The following is a 21,607-nucleotide window of genomic DNA, read 5'->3' as shown; positions in this document are numbered from 1 at the left end:
TACATCAACCCTACAGCCTTACCTTCTAATGAAGAGGCCAACGAAGCTCCTCTATCATGACATAGAGAACAATCCATCAGGTGCTCAACACCCATCTTCTGCTGCCTCGTTCCTTAGTGCTCCAATGTGTGTGCGTGGGGGGAGAAGAAAGAGGGGACTACTTAAAACAACTGTATACAGAGAGAGAGATTACAGGATTCTCTCCTGAATCCCATGTGCACTCCTATCCCACTGTGACCGGAGTCCCAGGGGAGCCAACTGAGGTCACTCAATTAGGGTGAATTGCAAAGAATGGGGAAGACAATCCCCAAAACTGGTGGATATTCCAATACTTTGATTTACCAAGCCAGCACAAAACAGCTTCTATAATACGTCACTGGTTACCCAGAAGCCAACAACAGTTCCCTTAAAGTAACCCAGCCGTAGGCCTCCATCCAGACACCCAAGTCAAATATGGTGAGAATTACTGAAAATCTTATTCATCATATAAAAAAGTTCTACCAATTCTAAAGGATCGGACACATTACCTCCAAGGTTAATGAATACTCCAGATCTTACCCAAATACATGCTTACAGCCAATTCTCATTAACTAAACTAAAATGTATTAAAAAGGAAAAGAGAGAGAGTATTGGTTAAAAGATCCATATACATACAAACATGAATACAGTTCTTGAGATTAGATTAATAGAAGAGATGGTGAGCTTTGTAGTTGCAAAGAGTTCTTTCAGAAATAGTTATAGTTCAATGTTCATAGTCAGGGTGATTCCAGATTAGGACTAGAGATCTCAATCTTGGGTTTAAGTTTCCCCTGCATGAAGCATCAAGCAGATCTGAGATAAAAAGAATCAGGACCCTAGACATTCTTACGCAGTTTCAGGTCTTCTTTGTCAGCTCGAAGTCCTCAGGCGAACAATAGGCAATTATGGAGATTTTGAAGTAGACCTATTTCCTAAGCATCACCGGTAATTAGCTGCACAGATTAACATACGGAAATTTATCCATTAGGCAGTCTATCACAAACTTTAAAGAGACATATAGACAATGACATTATTTCACCCAAGATTCATCTAAATGTTAATATTCCTTTTTGATCTCCGAATCTGTCTGTTTACATGATATAAGTAAACACATAAAATTGGTATCACCTCTAATACAAGTTTGCATTTCAAAGTTCTAGCCTATCTAGCATGGAATGGCCCTAACTACCATTTATATACTTTTATAACATGTTTTTAAAGATTGAATCTGGGTCATTTATCCTGCAGGATGCTTAACCCTTTCTGGCCATGGATCACACTTTGTATAAGATTTGTTGCAACTATATAACAGTATAGCAAGTATAGTAGTAGCAACAATGATTTGCATGGTCATGTTTTAATTAGATAACATTACACTCACCCAAAGAAATAGAGCAATTCTGCTTTTTTGTTAAATTAATTTTTTTGTTGACAAACCACTTTTTAGTGAAAAATGTCATTAAACATAGGTAAAAAGAAAAGGAGTACTTGTGGCACCTTAGAGACTAACAGATTTATTAGAGCATAAGCTTTCGTGAGCTACAGCTCACTTCATCGGATGCATTGGATGCATTAAACATAGATGTGCGCTTTTTTCAATATTTTCCCCAAAACAGCATTACAAAATCTTCAATTGACCAAAAATCAAGTTTTGAGCAAATGAAAAATGTCAATAACCAGTTTAATACAAAATCTGGGGGAGGATTTAAAAAAAAAAAACTCATGAAAAACTAAAACAAAATTAAGGGGTCAGCATCAAACCTTTTGAAACGAAAACAACTTCAAAATCTGGAATTTCTTTCCCCCAAATAGGCTTGCATTTCTCACAATCCTGGTAATTTTTTGTGGCTCTTCAAAGAGGGCATGATTGGGCCCAAGACCAGGAGTAGGGGATACGCTTTTCTACAGGTTGTGACTTGTATGTTATATTTTTATGAGGAACATAAATGACTATACCTTGGTGCACAGCTCTGCATTCACTGTGAGGCACGGAAAGCCATTTCACATCAGAGCAAAGAGATCTCCTTAAACTGACAACCCTAAACCCACTTGATTGGTTCACGGAGTCATCTGATGAGATCAACAAGTCCTTCTTTAGCACTCAGTTACAGCCTTCTGCGGCTAACCCAGGCACATAGGACTGGCAAGTGCTCTGGCCAATAACATTGATTCCTAAACCTGAAGGGGAGGTACAACCCCAGCACATAGGGAAATGTACTTTCTCAGACATAAGTTTGATTTGAGCCTCAGTGATTTACCATCATGCCAGATTTTACCTTTTCTGTTTTAAACTCCTTAAAGTCCTTGCTCCTGGTATTAGGATTACAGCAGTGCTAAATTGGGGGGCTGGTTTCTCGCCTTCAGCTGCCTCTCAGTAAAGCCACATGACCAGAAGGAATTTTTAGTGACTCTTTCCCTGCTGCTCTGAACAGAGGCGGAAGTGAAGGGCATCTGAAAGCGTGAGAAGGGGTGTCTGGACAAGGTAAATTACTATGAGTTTTTTGGTGGGCGTGACATTTAATGTGGTTTTGCTCTGATCAATCAGCTGTGCTTGCTGCAAAGAAAAATCTGCTGCCAAGAAAGTTCTGGCTTCTGAGAGCTTAGCCTTTCGCCCCCCAAATTCCATCAGCGTGAAACTTGCCACATGAGACCCAAAACAAATGGGGAATTTGTTTTTACAAACTCGTATAATTTAAAATTAGCTCAATTTTCCCCCTATGAAATCATAAATTAAGAAATAAAACCAAAAAACAAATTGAAACAAGCAGATTTCCAGGGTCACCCGCCTGTAGGCTAACTTTCTGGCCTTGGGGAAAAAAGAGAGTTTCATCTTTTGGAACAAATATTTTGAGATCTATCAGCCTGACACAGGGGTTTGAGTCTTTCTGGTGCTGTGTCTATTGTTTATAAAATATAGGGCCAAATTAGCTGCTGGTGTAAGTAGGTGAAATGCTGTTGAAGTCAATTGAGTGGCACTCATTTACAGAGAATTTGGCCCCCAGATTTTAAAGCATGATAGGTAGTTATTGCACATGTGTGATATTGACCCAACTGACCTTTTCAGTCAAGGAAAAACAATGCTGGTGAAAATGGGTCAAATTAACAGCCCCAGATCTTCTCCATTCCACAGAACTGGCATTGAATGAGCAAATCCAGTGCAAACTTCTCCAAACAGCCCCAGAACCTGTTTAACGTCTGTCCACCAGCTGTATGTAGCAAGAGGTGGGGCTCAGTCTCCATGAATCAGTTCTTTGCTTCCTACTGGCAGGCCAGCAATGCTAGCTGTGGGATGGCTTTCTGAGAGGCATTTGTGTACTAGGAACTAAGCTGAGACTCCCAAAACTCATTTCACATGGGCCATTGAATTCATAGAGATTTTTTAAAGTCAACATGCGTTACTGAAGGAAGTCTCTGCCCTATTTTCACATTACATTTTTTCACATATTAGTAAACCAAATCCCACTGATTTTAATAAGCCATTCTGCTCTGTATCGCTGATCCTAATGGGTTTGCTAGAGTTGTTACTATGGCTACCTTTCCCTTCCTGAATCTGTGTATTAACAGGATAGGATTAAAAATATTTTCATTGGACCAACTCCTAGAAAATGAAATACCACTCACTGTTCATACTTGCAGTTGGGATACTATGCCATTTGCGGGGATTATGGAAAGTTAGGATTATTACATTATGCAAAAGCTATTAACAGAGCATCCTGCTCCAGGGAATATTATGATGCGTAGAAGGAATACTACTCCAAGTGAATGGCCTCACTATAGGATCAAAGAGAGAACTATGATGATTCTGTTTGCATTTTTGCTCTGTTTGTACAGCACGTAGCCCAGTGGGGTCCTGGTCCAGGACTAAGGCTCCTAGATGCTACAATAGTACAACCAATATGTAAAATAGTAATAAAGACAAATAAGATAGTTTGATACCTAATTTACTATCCTGAAACACAGTGTGACAAAATTCAGGTCAAAAATCTTGTGTCACAATAACTGGAATGGGTCTCTGTTGAAACTGACTAAAGCAAAGAACCGAGTCAGTGCTAGCATCATTTCAATTCAGTAACTAACTTGATATTTAAACTAAAAATGACAGCCTGTGTTAGTTTTTTCATAAATATGAACTGACAGGTGACAGATGCAAAAGGTAAGAGACGAGGCAGGAAAGATGATGAATTCCATATTGTTCAGGTGTACATACTGGGGGGGGGGGGGATTTTCAAAGTGCTCAGCTTTGGCTTGACTTCTATTTGAGCTCAGTGACGGAAGTCTAAATGACTTTACTGAGCGCACAGGTAGGCCAACACGGAACGCTTCTGAGAATCCCACCCACTGTTGTTAATAAGTTTTCTGGTCATGGAAGTGTGTTCCTTGAAAAAGACGCAAGGTCACTGGGATGACAAAGTGCTGCTTACCTTCAGAGTTGTTTTTGGCATCTACAGTGTAATTCCCAGATGCCCCTGTGGAACTTGCATGACAAACCAATCCTTCAGCCCAGGAGAAAGTTTAAAAATCCCACCAGCTGACTTGTGCTGAGAGCCAAAATAAAGAAAACTGGGTACATGCTCTGTCAATGGCAGCAGAGAGAGCCAGGATTAGAGCTGGGGGAATACTTTTGACTAACTGTAAAATTGCTGAAAAATGCTTTTTTCAGGGCATCAAAACTAATCACAAATTCCAGCTGAATTCCCCAGAGAGCTTTGGCTGGAAAAAATATATGATTTAAAAAAAAAAAGTCAACAGATCTGGTTTCAACCATTTCAAATCAAATGTTTTGCCTTTTTGTTTTTAAACAGTATTGAATTGAAATGGTTTCATTTTTAAAAGTGAAACCAAAAAGTAAAAAACACCCAGAAAGAAACACCAAGCAGATTTTGTTTTGGGTTGAACTAAATCGGTAGACTCAAAATGATTTTTTTTTTCAATTTGGAAACAAACCCCAAACAACTTCAGTTTCAATTGAACCATTCACTCTCTCTCCCCCCGCCCCCCCCCAGTTCAGCCCCTGAACCAAAAAATCTATTGCTTTTTCAACTCTAGGCAGGATACCACACTCCTTCTGCACCTTGTTTTTGTTTGGGGGTTTTTTTAGTTCTTTTTTGTGTGCATGTGGAAGGTGACCTATTTCTCTGCAGTTTAAATCACACTCTTCTTTTCTCTTCCCTCCCATATACCTAGTTTTCTAGGAAACTCTCTCTCTTTTGCTCTCCTTCTCTTAGACACTAGGAGACAGACATGTACCTGAACCAGAATTGGGAGCATACAGAACCAGATCTGAACTTTGCAGCTTGGACTCATCTCCTCCTTTTGCTCCCCTCTGGGTGACAGTTTCACAAGTACCTACGTGACTTAGGAACACAAGTCCTTGGGATTTCACTCCTAAGTCACTCCGGCAGTTCTGAAATTTCCATCCAACTTACACACAGATATGCACCTCTAGACAGATCAATAGATATTTCAGCACAAATCTCAGGCCTGGTTGTTGTTATTTATATTTCAGCAGTGTCTGAAGGCCCCAGTTGGGGACGCTTTGTACAAACACATGCTAAGAGATGGTCCTTGCCTTTGCGTTTGCCTTGGAGAGCGTATGTATCCCGCTGATTAGCATGTGGTACATGCACCATTCACCCCTTGCACCCACGCCACAGAAGGTGAGACACTGTTACAGCCCCCAGCTAGCAAGCCTGGCTCTTTAGCGTCTCCAGATTCATGGTCCCAGGTTCTATCCCTGGTGTGTTAGAAAAAGTTAAACTAGTGGCTACAGAAAACAAAAAGTTCAGTGTGCCTCGATCAGGTTATTATTAGATACACCCTCTCCAGTAGCTGAGGGTTCCTTTCTGCATTGGCAGGGGCTGGACTAGATGATCTGGTAGGAATTTTCCATCCCCAGCACTTATGATTTGGGGATTGTTTTGCCTGGAAGTTTTGGTGCACATTTTGGTGTTTGGTATTAATGTTAGAATTAGCCAACCAAGCTATAGTAGGGATATGAATAAGGTGGGTGACTAAACAGTCTTATCATTTGAATATATATGAGACCTACCAGCCATCTCTGCGGAAGGCTGATAGAATACAATGCAAAGGAACTTTTCTAAGTATCCTGGTGATGCTGATCAAAACGCACCAGTGTGGAGACAGGATCCAAATTGCAACTACGTCCATTTATAAAACAGTCTGTGCAAAAGGAGGGAGCCTGTTGTGTCATTCGGAATTGATCCAGCCCCCCCACTGATGTGGAGGCAGTATTTCCACTGACCTCAGGTGGGGTTGGAGCAGGCCTCAACGTGCCAATACTTGGAACATCCACAACTGTCAGGTATCGTGCATCTCATGTGCAACTGATGTGATGAAGCTATAAACTGGCCACTTACCGGCTCTTCAGACTGCCAAGTTTTCTTCATTTTATCGGAAACAGGTTCACTAAGGAGACTGTGCCTGACAATGATGGAGAGATGTTATCAAATTTCCTCTCTGTGGTCTTATCATTTGAATATATATGAGACCTACCAGCCATCTCTGGGAAAGGCTGATAGAATAAATGCAAAAGGAACTTTTCTAAGTATCCTGGTAAAATACCTGGTATTTTAGGTGCTGAGGATGGCAGACCGCTCTGATCTCTGGATTGGCAGCGCTTATCTATTCCTCCAGTCGACCTCTGAGAAGATTGTCCTGCCCTCTCTTTATGAAAACTCCCACCAGAAGTCTAGCGTGTTCAAGGCCCTCAAGTTGGCTTTAGCAGGTATGTGACATTGCACTGAATACAAATGGAAACATCACAATGTCTTATTTCTTTACTTGCTACATTAATTTTCAAGGGATTTGGTGCTTGGAGAAAGGTGACAGATTCACAACACAGGGAATTTTTTAGAAATCTTAACTGCAATTTCATGGGTCATATCCCATTCTTTCCTATTAATTTCATTGAAGATTGTAGACTTCTCAGGGCTTTTACAAAGAAGTTCAAGCCATGATCTTCCAAGGCTTGAATTCAAGCACTGGGACAATCAGAATCCTTGCACCTGCTGGACAGCTTTCTGCCAATAGTAAAGTTAATCTTTCTCTCTCCATTTCATTGCAGCACTAGGTAAAACTGATGTCACACTGGTTAAATCAGAGCTCTGCACTGATAGCAGCAGACATAGACATAGATAAGTGCACTCTGGATATATTATTAATAAATGATTTGTGCTACAATAGCACCCAGAGGTCCCAAGTGAGATTGGTTGCCATTGCGTTATGCTTTGTATAGACACATAGGAAGAGACTGTAAACTCTTCAGGGGAAGGACTGTTTAAAGAGACAAGAGACAAGGGTGGGAGAAAGGAAGCATTAGTCCTATTTCACAGATGGGAAATTAGTGCACTGAGAGATTAGGACTCCAATGGGGCTACTCACGTGCTTAAAATTAAGCAGCTGCTCAAGTGTTTTGCTGGAGCAGGATCAGAAAGCTGAGCACCTTGCAGGATTGAGCCCTAAGGGTTGTGGCTAGTGGGGAATGGAACCCAGCTCCAATCCAGTGCCTAAGCCACAAAACCATTCTTCCTCTCATATGATCACCCTTCCCAGTATCTTAGCCATTGATACCCTAGAGGGAAGAGATCGCCACTATTCTCAGGTTCCAAATCGTTATCGTTTACACTTGGAGCACAAAGTTAGCAAATTGCTTAGAGTCCAGATTTTTTTTTTTGAATAATCATTGAAACCAAGACAGGACAATTTTAGCCCCTCCAATGTCAGTGGAGTTTCAACAGAGAGGAATTTGGTTCAGTCTAACTTTTCCTTGCAGTAGACTAGAGCGGCTGGCTACAATAGCTGACCCAATTTTTTACTCCTGGGTTCACAATTGCAGCCCAGTGATGAAACTTCACTTACCCTGCATTAGCAAACTAGACTTGTCAAGTGTGGGAAATTCTGGATATGGGAAAAATTACCAGTGAAAGAATACATGGGGCAAAGGACAGATAATTCGCTCTCAGCTTCCTTTTATCAGACATATTGAGCCAAATCCTTTACTGGTGTAAATGGGCTCAACTCCAACAAAGCCAATGCAATGTTGCCCCCCTATACCAACACAGGATTTGAGCTACAAATGGTAGAAGCATCTCAGCTTGTGATCCTTTGCAGCATATTGACTCCCTGGGTAACTAACAATAATTTAAAACAGCTATCACATTTGTTTTCTCTCCCCATAATGAATATCTTAGGGTCAATCATTTACTGTACAACCAACTCTCCAGTGTGTCCTTTAGCTGGGTTTCTATAAGTACAACCTGCCTTTTCTCACCAATCTAACCATATGGGCCAGATTCATTGGCACGCTCCAAATGCTTTGTGCTCCTCCAGTGATACAAAGCAGCAGACAACCTGGCTTGATTGCCTGGTTAGGCCAGATTTATGGCTGCTTTGCATCACCAAGGTGGTGCAAAGCAGCCAGATTGTACTGGTGAATCTGGCCATATACGTGAACAAGAGCTCTGCCCATTTCTGTATTGCACTACATTCTGCACTGTACAGCCAGACCTAAAGAAGGAATGAGACCTGGGTATTCAGAGCAGATAAGCACAAAGTCGTCTCCTATGCAACAGCCATAAAGATCATTTGTTCGCAGTTCATTACAACTTTCCATGTTTGTACAGTACCTGTTTACCCAGATCAAACTCTTGTGCAAACTTCAGTTGAATCAACCTCTTTGTACTCCTGATAAATGGAATGAGAAGGCAGAGATACAGAGCAAAGGGCATTTATTTATCAGTAATAATAGCAAATTTGAATACCTCTCTCCCCAGATGTCCCAGTCTTACAGTCGTTACAAACTTCACCTTGTGATGCAACCAGTAATGCATAAAGGATCTCAGTAGTACATCACAGCAGGGCAAAAGCCTTGTCATACACGTAAAACAAAGAGATCCTAGAGATGCCGGGGCTGAACTCAAGTTCTCTGGACTAATGAGGCACAAATAGATCCACTTTGACATAGGACATAGGCTGCTGAGCCGAGACATGGCACAGATATTTTTTACCTCAATATAGCTGATTGAAACCAACTGTGACAGGTTAGATCACAGAAACCACCTTGGGACTGCCAACTGATGTGCTGAGACTGCCCCGAGCCCATTTTCCCTGGCAGCTTTGGACTCCAGAACCTTGCCCTGTTTGAGACAGACATGTTAGCCTGCTACAAACACAGACCCAGGTCTGAACTACATCCCATAACTGCAGGCTTAACTGAAAACAGCTTAAGAAGTGTTCATGTCTCCAACCCTCGGGTGCCCAGCTCCCAATGGGGTCCAAACCCCAAATAAATCCATTTTCCCTATATAAAGCTTATACAGGGTAAACTCATAAATTGTTAGCCCTCTATAACACTGACAGAGAGATATGCACAGCTGTTTGCCTCCCCATCTCGCAGGTATTAATGCATATTCTGGGATAATTAATAAGTACAAAATGATTTTATTAAATACAAAAAGTAGGATTTAAGTGATCCCAAGTAATAATAGACAGAACAAAGTGAATTATCAGGCAAAATAAAATAAAACACGCAAGTCTATACCTAATACAGTAAGAAAATGATTACAGATGAAATCTCACCCTCAGAGATATTCCAGTAAACTTCTTTTTTTACAGACTAGCCTCCTTCTAGTCTGGGTCCAGCAATCACTCACACCCCCTGTAGTTACTGTCCTTTGTTCCAGTTTCTTTCAGGTATCTTTTGGGGAGGAGAGGCTATCTCTTGAGCCAGCTGAAGACCAAATGGAGGGGTCTCCCAGGGGCTTAAATAGACTCTCCCTTGTGGGTGGAGACCCCCTCCTCTCTCCTATGCAGAATACAGCTCCAAGATGTAGTTTTGGAGTCGCATGGGCAAGTCACATGTCCATGCATGACTCAGTTCCTTACAAGTTGGAGTCATTGCCTATATGCTACCTTGAACATCCTCAGGTAGACTCCTTATGTGGATTGGAGTCTTCCAAGGTTCCATTGTCCATTAAGTGTTTCTTGATTGGACACTTAACTTGCAAATTCCTTTCTTAAGAAGCTGATTAAATGCGTTACTAAGGCTACTTAAAATCAAACAAATACACAGCCAATATTCATAACTTTGAATATAAAAATGATACATGCATATGAATAGCATGAATACATTCAGTAGATCATAACCTTTGCAGAGATAGGTTACATGGCATATGTAGTATAAAACATATTCCAGTTATGTCATATATATATTCATAAGCATATTTCCATAAAGCATTGCAACATCATACCAACCCTACATTGAGAGGTGGGTGAGGGAGGGGGTTGACTTTGGCTAACTACATTGAGGTAAAAAATATCCTTGCCTTGTCTCCATTAGGATTTTACTTCGAGTTAGCTATCTCTGTGTAACAGATACATCAGTTTGCAGTAAAGACAAAGTCTCAGACAGAGAGGTTTTAGATATAGGGTTTATTTACACTGGCTGAGATTTTCAGAGCAGCCTCAGGGATCTAGACACAGTTCCAAAATCTCAGCCACTATGTATGAAGCCAAACACAAGGGAGGGAACAAGGGAATAAAAGGATAATTTCATCAAAGGTGCATGACTGAAACCTTACTAAATGTTGGTCTACACTAGAAACTTTTGCCAGTACAGCAGTGTCGCTTCGGTGGGTGATTTTTAATGACATTTCTATTCCGGCAATAGCCCTAGAGTAGACATGGTTATTCTGACACAGTATTTTTGCTGATATAGCTTATTTTGTTCAGGGAACTGGTATACACTAGACTGGTGAAGCCAGTCACATTGAATAGCAATACTGGCAAACTCTTTCTAGTGTAGACAAAGCTGAAGGAGGATTGGGGTTGCAAGCAGGAAGCGGACAGGTAAAATGTTCTGTGGAACCTCACCTATAGCTTTACCTTGACAGCAATCTGGCCATGTGGGAGAGGAATACTCCCTCTTTAATCTCGTCTGAGGTAAAGTCTGCCTGCCCCGTAGTTAGATCTTAAGGTTAATTAATCAGTTTAGCGTAGTTAGTTTCTCCCGTTGGGCTTGTGACACCAGCAGAATTACCTGTTGCTGACACCTGGTGCAGCTGCATATGGATGGTTTAACTGCAGATTGAGCACATAGCATTGTTACACTTGATTTCCCCGCTGATTTCAGCTCCTCTCTTTTCAGCAGATTTATTTCTTCCATTGCTGACCCCTGCTGTTACTACTGGGTAATTGTGCTGATGCAGATAAAGCACCAGAGTGCACCCTGCATTCTACATTAGATATAATGTGAATGGTCTCTCCCTGTTGCAGGGAGTCAGATAATGCCCCCATCTGTGAACTGCAATATTAATGGATCTCTAACAGATTCAGCTGTGGGATAATTTGGACTGAATGCTTCAGTTCAAATGGGTTCCATGCACAGCACAGAGTCAGTTAAAGCTTACCTCTTTCCTCCCGCTTTCAAATACAAGCTCCCCAACCCAGAATAATTTATAATACAGTAAAAAATAAAAATTAATAAAAACAAACACACACAGAGAAAGGCTATCCAGGCACAGATCTGTCACCAAAAGTTCGAGGAGTCAGAGCGAGTCACCACCCAGGTAGAGCTCATGTGGACAATCTGTTTCATGGCAAGAAACTGACACTGCCTGCCCTTCTGTGCCAGATTCCACCGGCAGCCTGCATGGCGTCGACATGCTCAAGGTGCACTGCAGTGAGCCACACCTGATTATCCAGCTTAAATTCTGCATGCGAGAGAACTGCCGCAAATTCCTTCGGAGCTACCGGGCCGGGTTGTTTCGGGAGTCTCTACAGAAACACCTCCAAGTCACCCTGTCAATGACAGCCGTACCTGTTCAAGTGGAGCTGAAGGCTGGCAGTGAGCAGCTGGACCACATGCTGAATGAGGAGGAGCGCTGTTTGGAATGTATCTACAAAGAAAAGGTACATTAGAAGGAAGGATGGTCCAGTGGTTAGGGCCCTAGGCTGAGACATAGAAAACCTGCGTTCAAGTTCCTATTTTGCCATGTATTTCCTGTGTGATCCCAGCCAAGTCACCTAAGGCCAAATATATAAAGATACTTAGGACCTAAAGATGCAGGTAGATGCCTAGTGGGATTTTCAGCAGTGCCTAGGTGCCAAACTCCCATTGAAACCAATGGAAGTTTAGTGACATTTTCAAAAGTAAGGGGCTTTTGAAAATGCCACGAGGCACTTAAATACCTTTAAAAATCTAGGTTTCAGAATAGCAGCCTTGTTAGTCTGTATTCGCAAAAAGAAAAGAAGTACTTGTGGCACCTTAGAGACTAACAAATTTATTTGAGCATAAGCTTTCGTGAGCTACAGCTCAATGTTAGCCTCTCTTGTGCCTCAGTTTCCCATCGGGACAATGGCAATAATAGCACTTTCCAACCACACGCGGTGCCATGAGGTAAATACATCAAAGGATGTGAGGAGCTCAGACGTTATGGCAATGAGGACCAGGTAAGTAATAAATGACAGCCAGAATATTAAATATTTTGCATGTAATACTTGGCACTTCTCTAGATCCTGGGGTCTCAAAGTGCTGAACAAACATCTATTAAAGCTCAGCACTGCTGTAAGGAAGGAAATTCTATTATACCCTGTATATGGAGGGTAAACTGAGGCACAAACAAGGCTGAATTGCCAGATAAGTGAATCAGTAAGAAAACCCAGCAGGGCCATGTTACACTCATGAGACCATCTATTCCAGTGTTGCTTTTGCCTCCCCTTACATCTCCTTTGAAAGTAGCATTTGGAACAGTTCCTAAAACTGGGGCAAGCACAACCACTATGCATCACAGGTTGTCAGCATGGTTTGAACTGGGACCTTCAGCACCAGAACATAGACCTCTAAAACCTGAGCTGGCAGCAGTAGGTGGCTGCTATCCTTGATGTGGACCCACTCCAGTTGAGAGAGATACAAGTTTTACATGTCTCATACCAGCGACTGGCTTTAATGGTCTGGCAAATGTTTGCTCAACATTCCTGAATAGTTTCCAAACCTTGCTAATGATATTAGAGGCTGCTGTCTTGGGATCCGCTTAGCTCACTAGAGTATAGGGCCTCTGAAATAGATTAAATAATTGAATTCCGTCTCCTGTTCCTTGCCTCTGTGCTGTCTTTAGATGCTTGTTTCACCTGGAATTTAATTTGCCCTAGCTCAAAATGGTAGCTATTAAACATCTTCAATGTCCCCAAAACCAGATACCTGTTGTACCTACTGGGGGCGAGTGCATCTCTGGATTGATTTTTTTTTGCCAGGAAATGAAAGGCAAACATGTCATTATGGGAGATAACAAGAGGCTATATTATGCATCCCGTCTGTTTTTGCCTGCTGCTCCTTTCCTAGTCTTTTTGCTGAATTAGCAGACAAGCCAAGAAAAGATGGACTCTTTCTCTGCTCCCAAAACTGATTCAATTGGTGTAAATCTGAAAAACCCAGCAACAGAGCATGCTCTCCCCTGTGTGTTTGTCCCTTACGCGGTACTAAGGGTCATTAGCTAAAGGGAAAGACTTGTGCAGTGACTAATCTTCACTCTAATGTGTAAGCTGGTGGTTAAAGTAGGGCACCGGGAGTCCGAACTCCTGGTTAACTCTGGTCAGGAATTTTTGGCCCGAGCGTCACACTGTTTCATTATAACAGAAAACAGGAAACACTTTGGTTTAGAACAGACAATATGACGTTTCAGTCGGTACTAAGTAGCTGCTGCCCTTAATGATTTTTAAAATAAAATAGAATATTTCAGCTATTAAATTATGTCCAACTCTGACATGAGACAAGGTGGTTGAGATCCTGAAGAAAACAAAAGAGAACTGAAGAAGAGGTCTGCGGAGTACAAAAGCTTGTTCCTCCCACCAACAGAAGTTGGTCCAATAAAAGATATGACCTCACCTTCCTTGTCTGTCTCATACCCTGGGGCCAACATGGCTGCTATGATACTGCAAACAACATATCATGACATGTCAGTAGCAGTAGTGACTTCTGACACGGTATGAAAAAATGGAAAAATGACCAAAAATAATATACAAATGAAAAAATAAATTAAAATAAATCTGGAAATGAAATTTTGCCATTTTGAAACAAAAGATTTCCTCAATCACAATTATTTGGAAATTCTGTTTCACAAGAAATTTCAAAAAATGTTTATTGACAGGTTTCAGAGTAGCAGCCGTGTTAGTTTGTATTCGCAAAAAGAAAAGGAGGACTTGTGGCACCTTAGAGACTAACAAATTTATTTGAGCATAAGCTTTCGTGAGCTACAGCTTACTTCATTGGATGCATTCGGTGGAAAATACAGTGGGGAGATTTATATACAAATACAGAGAACGTGAAACAATGGGCTTTATCATACACACTGTAAGGAGAGTGATCACCTAAGATGAGCCATCACCAGCAGCGGGGGGGGGGAGGGGGAAGAAGGAAAACCTTTCATGGTGACAAGCAAGTTAGGCTATTTCCAGCAGTTAACAAGAACATCTGAGGAACAGTGGGGGGTGGGAAATAACATGGGGAAATAGTTTTACTTTCTGTAATGACTCATCCATTCCCAGTCTCTATTCAAGCCTAAGTTAATTGCATTCAGTTTGCAAATTAATTCCAATTTAGCAGTTTCTCGTTGGAATCTGTTTTTGAAGTTTTTTTATTGAAGGATAGCCACCCTCAGGTCTGTAATCGAGTGACCGGAGAGATTGAAGTATTCTCCGACTGGTTTTTGAATGTTATAATTCTTGATGTCTAATTTGTGTCCATTTATTCTTTTACGTAGAGACTATCCAGTTTGACCAATGTACATGGCAGAGGGGCATTGCTGGCACATGGTAGATTCGCAGGTGAACGAGCCTCTGATAGTGTGGCTGATGTGATTAGGCCCTATGATGGCGTCCCCTGAATAGATATGTGGACAGAGTTGGCAACGGGCTTTGTTGCAAGGATAGGTTCCTGGGTTAGTGGTTCTGTTGTGTGGTGTGTGGTTGCTGGTGAGTATTTGCTTCAGGTTGGGGGGGTGTCTGTAAGCAAGGACTGGCCTGTCTCCCAAGGTCTGTGGGAGTGATGGGTCGTCCTTCAGGATAGGTTGTAGATCCTTGATGATACGTTGGAGAGGTTTTAGTTGGGGGCTGAAGGCTCATTCACCTGCATCTACCAATGTGATATATGCCATCATGTGCCAGCAATGCCCCTCTGCCATGTACATTGGTCAAACTGGACAGTCTCTACGTAAAAGAATAAATGGACACAAATTAGACGTGAAGAATTATAACATTCAAAAACCAGTCGGAGAACACTTCAATCTCTCCGGTCACTCGATTACAGACCTGAGGGTGGCTATCCTTCAACAAAAAAACTTCAAAAACAGACTCCAACGAGAGACTGCTAAATTGGAATTAATTTGCAAACTGGATACAATTAACTTAGGCTTGAATAGAGACTGGGAATGGATGAGTCATTACAGAAAGTAAAACTATTTCCCCATGTTATTTCCCATCCCCCACTGTTCCTCAGATGTTCTTGTTAACTGCTGGAAATAGCCTAACTTGCTTGTCACCATGAAAGGTTTTCCTTCTTCCCGATTCCCCCCCCCCGGCTGCTGGTTATGGCTCATCTTAAGTGATCACTCTCCTTACAGTGTGTATGATAAAACCCATTGTTTCATGTTCTCTGTGTGTGTATACAAATCTCCCCACTGTATTTTCCACCAAATGCATCCGATGAAGTGAGCTGTAGCTCACGAAAGCTTATGCTCAAATAAATTTGTTAGTCTCTAAGGTGCCACAAGTACTCCTTTTCTTTTTTCAAAAAATGTTTGTTTTTGTTCTGATTCATAACCAAAATTAAATTGCGAAGTGTCGATATTACCCATGAAACAAATTCTGAGATGCAGCCTGCTCTATTCCTGGCCTTTTATCCCAGGTCTGCCACTTTCTCTTTGAGCCAGATCCTCAGCTGGTGCAAGTCAACATAGCTTCATTGACTTCAGTGGAGACTGGAGTTCTGGGTGCTCCTAGAATATAAGTATCTATCAGTAATGAGCTTCCCTCCACTTTATGATTTATTTATTGCGTCCTTGTGTGGGGAAAAATAGTATAGGGGAAAGTTTTGGGGAAAAGAGCCTTTTAAAAAATGAGGATTATTTAGTGCAAATTCATAGCCTGTAAACCCATAAGGTTCTATTAGCTCATCTAGTCTGTCCTTCAGTATATCAGGCCATTGATTTCATCCAGTTACAACCATATTGAGCCCAGTAACTTGTGTTAGGCAAAGCATATCTTTCAGAAAGGCATCTGGTGTTGATTTGACAACTTCATGAGAAGGAGAATGCACCACCAATGACTGGCACTGTTTGCCTTACAGCCCGACCGCCTGAGGGACGAGGAAATTGCAGAGCTGGAGGAATCTTTCAGGAGCCTGACTTGTCGACAGGAGAGCAACAACTCGACCCCTTCAAACAACTGCAACTCTTTGAACTCCTCCTCTCTGCCTTATTGTTCTGGGGGGAGCTCTCTGCCCCCTGGAGCCACCTTCATCTTTCAGGAACAACAATTTGGTGAGTGGTTAGAACTGAGCTGTTAAAATCTTAAAGTCCTGGGTCTTCCACTCTTCAAACCATAAAGGAGAAAGTCTAGGGAACCAAGGACTGGTTCTGGATGAGTCAAGAATAGGATTTCCCAGATTATGATCATAGGAACATAGAAGCTGCCATACTGGGTCAGACCAAGGCAGTCCCGTTTCTGACCGTGGCCAGCATCAGGCGCTGCAGGGTATGTCTAGATTGTAGTCAGGAGGTGTGATTGTAGCAGGTGTAGCCATACCCAGCTGGCTTTGATGGAGCTAGCCTGTTAAAAACAGCCACATGGGCTAGCCACCCAAGGACAGTCCAATCCAGGGCATATTAGGCAGCTAGCTTGTGCCATCGCATCTACACTACTCTTGTTATTTCAGCTAACTCCTGCTGGAATCACACCTCCTGACTGCTGCGTAGATATTCCCTCAGAGGAAGGTACAAGAAACCCCACAGTAGGCAGCTGTGGGATATAATTTACCCTGAGGGAAAGGTTCTTCCCAATCCCATTAATGAGAGGCTGGCTTACAGTCATAGAGTTAAAGGCCAGAAGAGACCACTAGGTCATCTAACCTGTCCTCCCGTGTACCACATGCCAGCACCCGCACACTAAATCCAATAACTGCTCTGAGACCAATGTATCACAGCCCACAGGAGACTGGACTATTACGTGCTATGGGCAGAGAATAGGAGAGACCCAGGTGCCAAGCACCTGAGAAAGAGAGAAAGAAAATGCCTGGTGCCACCTTGGAGCCCTGGCCCGTGCCAGCCAGTGTCCCATCTCCAGCCATGGCCTTACCTGATGCTTATGCCCTGAAGCAGGAGGGTTTATATCCCTCCCAGACTCTTGGGTGCTTTAAACGCCGCACTGCTCTAACTCCGGGTCACACTTGCAGCAGCAGAAAAAGTCTGAATGAAAAACAGACTGGGTTTTCCTCTGCAACACACAAGTGAGGTCAGTCAGTGGCCTGACTCAGCTCTGGGAACAGGAATAAATCACCTCCCATGAGCAATGTAAGTTACCCGGACATAAGCACTGATCTGGACAGCTTCTCCCGCCGACATAGCTACTGCCGCTCGTGGGGGCTGGAGTAGTTTAGCCAACGAGAGAAGCTCTCTCCCATCGGCTTCAAGCAGCTATATTAGAGAGCTTACAGCTGCACAGCTATATTGGGGCAGCTGTAAACACTCCACTGTAGCCATGCCCTGAATGGACAAGTAAGAGGAAGAAGCTTCCATTTTTCAAGACAAACCCATGCATGAAGGTAGGGCCCCTGATAATGAAGGACGAATGGCACTGACTGGGCAGACAGCCATCCAGGGTTCCCCTCATAGCTCTGCCAGTGTACCCCTGCTGTGAAGCTGCCGCATCCCCACTGTTCCAGTCTAGGCTCTCTCCTGAGCAGAGATATTTGTGAATGGTCTCAAATTGCAATATGGGTTTGTGGGCAGAGCCCACCTGGGTCACTGTTGATTATGATTTAGCCCCATATAAGGATTTTACAGGTAAAAAGCAGGGTGGGATCTGCCCTCCCTGATTCACTATTTCAGGAGAAAACAGATATAGAAGGAAGCTGAGAGTGTTTAGAAAAGGAATAGAGGAAAAGATCAGAAAGAAGAGACTGAGGGTTTTAAAAAGGCAAGAACTGATAGCATAAGTTAAAGGGGAACATCCAAGAGAAAATTAAACCCCATGAAACAAACGTATAGTTCCACCCCAATGTGAGACAGCTTAACAATATGTGCAGCCAGGACTGGCCTCACGGGGGCACTCTAAACACATGGCTGCCTTGGACATCAAGCTGGAAAGGTCTTTATTAAGTACAGACTCTCTCCCTTACACAGGTCGCTATCCTCTAGTCTTGAAAGCGGGTGCTAGATAACCAAAACCAGAAGATGGCACATTTTAACAGTCATAAATAAGTTTCTACTAATTGCCACTTAGTGAAGATAGCACTGTCCTTTGGAATGACTGGATGCGGAATGTTCATTAGTATAAATTGTGGACTTCAAACCCTTCCCTGCTCAGCAGTCTTTGTAAAACATGCACCCTGCTCTCCTCACATAGTCACTACCTGTAGATCTAAGTTACCTAGGATGTGACCTCTCATATTCCCAGACAGGGCGAGGGGAGAAGCGATTCTCAACAATAATGATTCTTCTGCTGATAGTGAAACACTTATACTTCATTTAAAATCAACATTCAGGATGAATCATAAACGCATACAAATTATATCAGGTCTGCTAATAATACCGCAAACAGCAGCATCCCTTTATAGTTTCTATTACAAAAGTACAAATGAAAGGCAGCTAAGAAGTGCTAAGAGCAATTACACACAGTGCTTATAGAGATCCCCACAATCAGATACTGTATGGTGGATTAGCACTAATGTAAGAATCTGATATGAACAAATTTCTATTGCACTGATTTCAAAATCTGAAATTTGTAACTGAAATCAGCTAGCTTTTTACCCTGGAGGATGTGGGGAAGTTGGTCACAGTATCAGCATTGCTGAATGATTAATGCAGGTCATTTCAGTTGTCATGGCTTCCCTTTCCCCGTATATGCTGATTTGGATGTCTTTTCAGTGAGCACAGATCTCTGTGCATAACTCCCTCTTCATGCAGAATTTACTCCTTTAAATTCAATAGTATCACTGTGTGGCACAAAACGCACAATGCTTCTTCCAGGAGTGAGTTAGTGAAAACTCCAGCTAACAAAGGGTGGGTACAACTCCATGACAGAGTTTAATACATTACACACGTACTAAGTTTTGTCCTTTACCATACTGAGGTCTCTGCTCCACAAAATATTATGTAGACCTTAACATGGCCTTGTGTTGTGTCAGTGCAGTGATGAACTGGGACCCCAATGTGTTAAGCACTTCGTGTTCTCTTTAAGCCAACAGAACACTCACGCCAGATGACCATCAAAAATTTGCCACGCTCGTGTCGAAGAAATGGAAGCAGGTGGGTAGGTCTTTGCAGAAGAACTGCCGTGCCCTTCGGGATCCTGTCATTGACAACTTGGCCCATGAATATGACCGAGAGGGATTGTACGAGCAAGCGTACCAGCTCCTTCTCAAGTTTATCCAGTCAGAGGGCAAGAGAGCCACGTTACAGAGGCTGATTGTAGCCCTGGAGGAAAACAGTCTCATAACCTTAGCAGAGGAACTCCTGGGCCTCCACCCTAGTGAAAACGACATGTCATAGACCAGGGATGGAGAAGCCAGAGGAACTTGAATCTTGCCCGTTTCAGACAGTTTCCAAGACTCTTGCCAGCGTTCCAGGAATGCAAAGCTCAGTTAACCACCATGGTATCCTACTAGCGGAGAATGCCCAAGGAAAAGCCACTGTGCATTTACAAAGTCAGCCTGGGTACTGCATTACCACAGGACTGACATACTTCATTGCTCATCGTTGCCAGGAGACAGTGCTGTTTACGAGCTGGGGAGAATGGCTTCCAGTCACTACCCCCTGGGGTGACATGTTGCAATGCACCTAACAATGCTACAGCCCAGGCCTACGGATTATGCCAACATGGTGAATGTTAAAGAGCAGCTGTGGTTTCAGGAAAGTCCTTTGGGAAACATTCTACAGGTGTTTAGAAATAATTCTGTTCATTGAATATATAGTACACACTTGGAGGGGTATTCCCGCCCCCTTCATTCTTCACAAATAAGGACATTTCATGTAAACAGTAACTCCTCCACTAAAAAGCTTGTCTGCTCTTTTTTTTCTCTCCCCACCTGAAGGCATCCTCGTTACTCTAAGAAAGTTTCAATTCTCCATGCAGCAAACAGCTGCAATGGAACAAACTGCAGGTGGTAAATAAGCAGGAAGAGCAGGTGAACTCTTCTTAAAGGTCAAAACCAACGTCAAAACCAACTCAAGCCCCTACCCACGTGCTGAGTGATGCCTCTAAGCAGGCCGCAAGGTCCATTCATCACATCACTGGCTCTCTTTAAAAACTGTCCTTGGCTTGGCCAGAGATGCCCCAGAATGCAGCACTCTGGGACATCACATACCAGGAGAGTCAGGACCTGCACAACATCTTTCTTTGGCATGCTGAGATTCTGAGACAGCCAGGAACCAGCTCTGCCTGGGGTGCCAGGTTCACATATTCTGGATTTCAAGTGTAAAGTTTGGGAAAGTACAAAAAAAAGAGGTAGGGTCAACTTCTGCTCTCTGTTAGATCATGACAACCCCACTGGCTTCAGTAGGTGTGCCCAGGCTGTAACAAGAGCAGAATTTGTGCCTGAGCCCATAAGGAAATACACAGCAACATATAAGAGAGCATAAGCAATCACGTATCATGTAAAACGTGATCATCCAGCTTGCTTTCCTGCGGCATGTTTCTTGTGGCATCCTGGCTGGTTTTTACCTATCTTTAGGCCTTTCATTGACTCCATTTAGCCTCCCCCTCTGTAAATGATCATGGAATAGCAGATAGTCCATGGGGGTCATTTCAGATTTGAGGGGAGGATGGATCTGCCAGTGTGTGTACTCATGTAAAGTTGCTCACTCTACCTCTCAAGGGCAGTGGTTCGCCAATGGGCAAGAGCAGATGTCCTTTTAAACCCAAATCATGTTTTATCCTATTCCTATAAGCAGTTCTATAACGTTTGGCTGAGACAAAGAAATTCCCTGATAAGGAAGAGCTCAGCCCTGGGATCCAGATGTAGGTTCAAATCAGAGTTCACAGGAATACCACTCCCTGCCCGTTAAAATGATACTATGTTTGTCCCAGAGGTATCAGAGTGCCTAGAACAAACTGAGCCTGACCATTCAATTGGAACCTGAGACAGTTTGCCTTTGGATCTGATTCCAAATCCCCAAGGTTGTGTGTGTTCACGTGCAGGGTTTGTTAACCCAAAGAGGATATGTGACATATAAAATTTGAATATGGGATTTTAGGGTATGATGCTGCTCCCATTATTTTGCGATTGGCTTCAAAGGGAGCAGGATTGGAACCTCATTTTGGGCCCGTCTCCACTAAGACAGTCAACATTCCTGCTGGTCCC

General features: G+C 42.7%; 1 protein-coding gene across 1 annotated transcript; it reads left to right on the top strand.

Moving 5' to 3' along the window:
• The first annotated feature begins 2,138 nt into the window (after positions 1-2,138).
• Positions 2,139-21,607, top strand: TRADD (TNFRSF1A associated via death domain). Its single transcript, XM_038367899.2, has 5 exons — positions 2,139-2,500; positions 6,613-6,763; positions 11,669-11,946; positions 16,376-16,568; positions 19,486-21,607. The coding sequence occupies exons 2-5, from the start codon at positions 6,622-6,624 to the stop codon at positions 19,794-19,796; spliced, it is 924 nt and encodes a 307-aa protein (XP_038223827.1). The 5' UTR covers positions 2,139-2,500; positions 6,613-6,621; the 3' UTR covers positions 19,797-21,607.

Source organism: Dermochelys coriacea, chromosome 12 (assembly GCF_009764565.3).
Source record: "Dermochelys coriacea isolate rDerCor1 chromosome 12, rDerCor1.pri.v4, whole genome shotgun sequence".
Lineage (NCBI taxonomy): Eukaryota > Metazoa > Chordata > Testudines > Dermochelyidae > Dermochelys > Dermochelys coriacea.
The sequence above is the reverse complement of the archived record's forward strand: the minus strand, read 5'-3'. Positions and strand labels throughout refer to the sequence as shown.